Here is a 3,370-nt window from a genome sequence, read left to right as displayed (position 1 = left end):
GAATGGAAATTTGTAATGGAATGGAAAATTTGAAATATTTCATAAATATGTATATGTATAAACATGTATTGTACATGTATAAAATATGTACAAAACTACTACATATTACTTTTTAAAGCAGCAGGTTGGCAAGAGGGTTCCCGGAACGTTGGGCAAGTTTATTGTTCTAGTAGTGGTGCTTAGTAATAGTTGGGTAATTTAATGGTACAATTTACCAGCAGTTCACAAAAAAGAAAATTACAGATGTCAGAAAATGTCAAAATAAAATAAAATAAATAAAAATCATAATTAAATGAAGTCATACCCAGTTTTCTTTTCTATTGTATAGACCTGACACACGTTTTAGTTAAACCAAGTTATTTTTTCCAATTCTCTGTGCTTTTAATGTTTACTGTACTGATTTATTTATTTATTTAAATACTATTTTTTGGGGGGCTATTTGCATGCAAAAAAATTTATAACTGCTTAGTTATAAAATATTTTGGATTTTTAAAATATTTAAAAAAAGAGTATTGATTATTTTTGCTATTATATCAAACCTTTTGTTACTTCTGTCTCTAACTTTTTTTTTCTTCTTTCTCTTTTCACATCTGTCTGCCGCTGACTGCATTTATGTTTTGTTTTTTCCCCCTTGACGATTGGACAGATTCTGATGATCTGTATTTGGGAATGTCTTATCTATTTTCTGGATTATTGGACATTCTGAAACATTTTTTTGCAGATTAAAAAAAAAAAAATAGTGTTATATTACGCAGTTATGATTATAAACAATAAGTTATTAATAATCTGTGTATAACTTTAATTATCTACATATTGTATTATATTAGTGTTGTATACAGTATATTATTTTATTTTGCTTTTCCTAAGTGACAGTATTAAGGAAACATTATTGAGTCAAACAGTGTTAATAGTATTCACAATGTTAGTGTTATATTTGTGTATTTCTAAAAATGTATATAAATATAATTGTCATTAAATTGACTGAAGCCAGCTTGCAGGGCTGGATTTAGTGGGCGTTAGGCTTGTGTCCGATGCCCTATACGCATAGGCGGTTTATTAATATTGAAGTGACAAACTCAGGAGTTACATTTTAAAAATGCATTCAAGTACCTTAACTATGAACAAAAATGTATCTTATTTGTGTATCACTCGGCTATAGATCCTCCAATCATCTCTGAATTGGTGCTGACACTGTCCTTCCTTCTGGAGGGGGGCTACTTCTGTTCCCCATGGTCCCTATGTGTGTTGTAAAGTAGTCACCGCTCCAAGCTCACTCCTGTGATAGACTGCGATCTCAATATAAATGAGAAAACTAAACATGGGATTGTAGTCCATCACAGGAGCGAGCTTGGAGCGGTGACTACTTTACAGCACACATAGGGACCATGGGGAACAGAAGTAGCCCCCCTCCAGAAGGAAGGACAGTGTCAGCACCAATTCAGAGATGATTGGAGGATCTACAGCCGAGTGAAACACAAATAAGATACATTTTCGTTCATAGTTATGGTACTTGAATGTAATTTTAAGATTTAAGTGTCACTTTAATCTATATACACTATAGTAGTCTAACAAGCATTAGCTGAAGCAAGCATTTTGCAAATGATTTAGTAAGCTTTCTTGAAATCCTTAAACTCCTTAAAGCATAATGTAAATGGAGGTTCTCATTCACCCAGATCACAGTATATGTGTAAAAAATAAATCAAAGCATCTGGACTTGCTGTATTATGCTTGAGGATGTTTCGCTGGTCATCCAACTTTTTAGAATGAATAGAGAAAGTTGGTCAGATGACCAGCGAAATGTCTTCAATAAAAAATACTTACAAATTATTGCTGTAGTCCATTTGCTTTGATTTTTTGTTTTTGTTTTACAATTTTGTTGCACGATTACAGCAAGTTTGCATTGCAAGTCTCCAGATCAATGTGCTTTGCACAAGTGCCGTACACTTGCAGAGCTCTTGCTAAGACCTGCAGGACTCTTGCTGTAGACTTGCCAAGCAAATTTGCTACAAATTCAAAAAGTGTCAACTAGAACTTGTGCTGCAAGTTTTCTGCAAGTCTACAACTTGCCAGGAATATGTGCAGCAAGTTAAAAAGAATTACAATTTAACCGTCACAAGTTTGTGGCAAGTTATCCGTGCTATATGGGGTGTTAAATGAAAACCTTAGTGCTGGTTGTTGATCAAAACACACCTCTAGCTACCAAAGGTCATGCCAAAGCTTGCTGAAGACCGCCAAAGCTTTAAAGCTGCAGCCACCACGCCTTCCCCAGGCTGTGCAAAATGATCAAATAAAATGTTTGGTTGAGTTAGGAAATAAAGGCAACCTACTTTTTTTCGGCAGAGACAACTGTGAATGAGGTGTTCGGGGTAGACGAAAATGTCTTTTTGGCATCAGTTCAACTTTGGGATAGCTCGTAAAAAAGCTTTGCAAATGCTTGCTGAAGCTGATGCTCCTTCGACTAGATATTACAAGCTACTGTTACACAATGCCCATGTGTCTAGAAACCGCAGCACTTCTGAAACTGGAGAACCTCATCCATTTTATTAGCAACACTTCCTCCTTTATCACTACTGATAATCAAATAAAGTAAATAGTTTTAGGGTTCCACGGATACCAAGCGCAGAGTTGCCCAGAAACATCCGATCTATCTTAAACATTTCCATATATTAAACAATAACATCGGTTAGTCCTATTTGCATTTAATATTCTGTTTTATCAAATAAAATAAAAATATATATATTATAAATAAACATTCTCTAAAAATGTAAAAGAATAAAAGTAATGTTTCTTATTTTAATGAATTATTGTTGATTTTTAGGCAATAAAAAGCCAAGGAATAAGAACCGTATCCGCAAACCGAAGATACAATCCTGAGCAAAGATCGGGGAAGAAAATTCTTTTATATGTTCACATGTATGCACTTTTTATGGCTATCGTCGGACAACCGAGAGCTGCGGAAGAGAACTTAACTCATAAAACAGCCTAAAAAAAGGGGGAACTTTTATGTCCGGCAGTATAAAACCGCATAGTATAAAAGATCTTTTTTTTGTTTTTTTTTTCTTTTCACTCGCAGCAATTGCAATTCTCTGTCACCAAGACGTTTTTAATATTACTAAGCCAGAGTGCAAACGTAACAATATTAGAAAATTTAATGTGAAAGCATAGTTTAACCTTTTACGTAATGTGAACAAGAACACAGTCTCGGGTTGGTTGTCGACTGGTTTGTCCCACTAGAGGGCAGTGTTGTGGATTTAGCGGAAGGGTCCGCCAAAGTGGGAGTGGTTAGTGTATGTTAGATTTTGAGGTTCTGCAAAGTGGTTTTATTGGGGAATATTGTTTCTCTAAATCCAGCCCTGCATGGCGGAGAGAC

General features: G+C 34.8%; 1 protein-coding gene across 1 annotated transcript in view; it reads left to right on the top strand.

Annotated features, from left to right (window-relative positions):
• Positions 1 to 3,060, top strand: part of TFPI2 (tissue factor pathway inhibitor 2) — a 14,295-nt gene extending 11,235 nt beyond the window's left edge. The window contains exon 6 of the mRNA XM_018557583.1: positions 2,819 to 3,060. Within this exon, the coding sequence (XP_018413085.1) occupies positions 2,819 to 2,874 (56 nt within the window). The 3' untranslated portion in view covers positions 2,875 to 3,060. The remainder of the gene's footprint in view (positions 1 to 2,818) is intronic.
• The last annotated feature ends 310 nt before the right edge of the window (positions 3,061 to 3,370 follow it).

This window comes from Nanorana parkeri, unplaced genomic scaffold (genome assembly GCF_000935625.1).
Source record: "Nanorana parkeri isolate BGI_ZX_2015 unplaced genomic scaffold, ASM93562v1 scaffold291, whole genome shotgun sequence".
Taxonomy (NCBI): Eukaryota; Metazoa; Chordata; class Amphibia; order Anura; family Dicroglossidae; genus Nanorana; species Nanorana parkeri.
The sequence above is the reverse complement of the archived record's forward strand: the minus strand, read 5'-3'. Positions and strand labels throughout refer to the sequence as shown.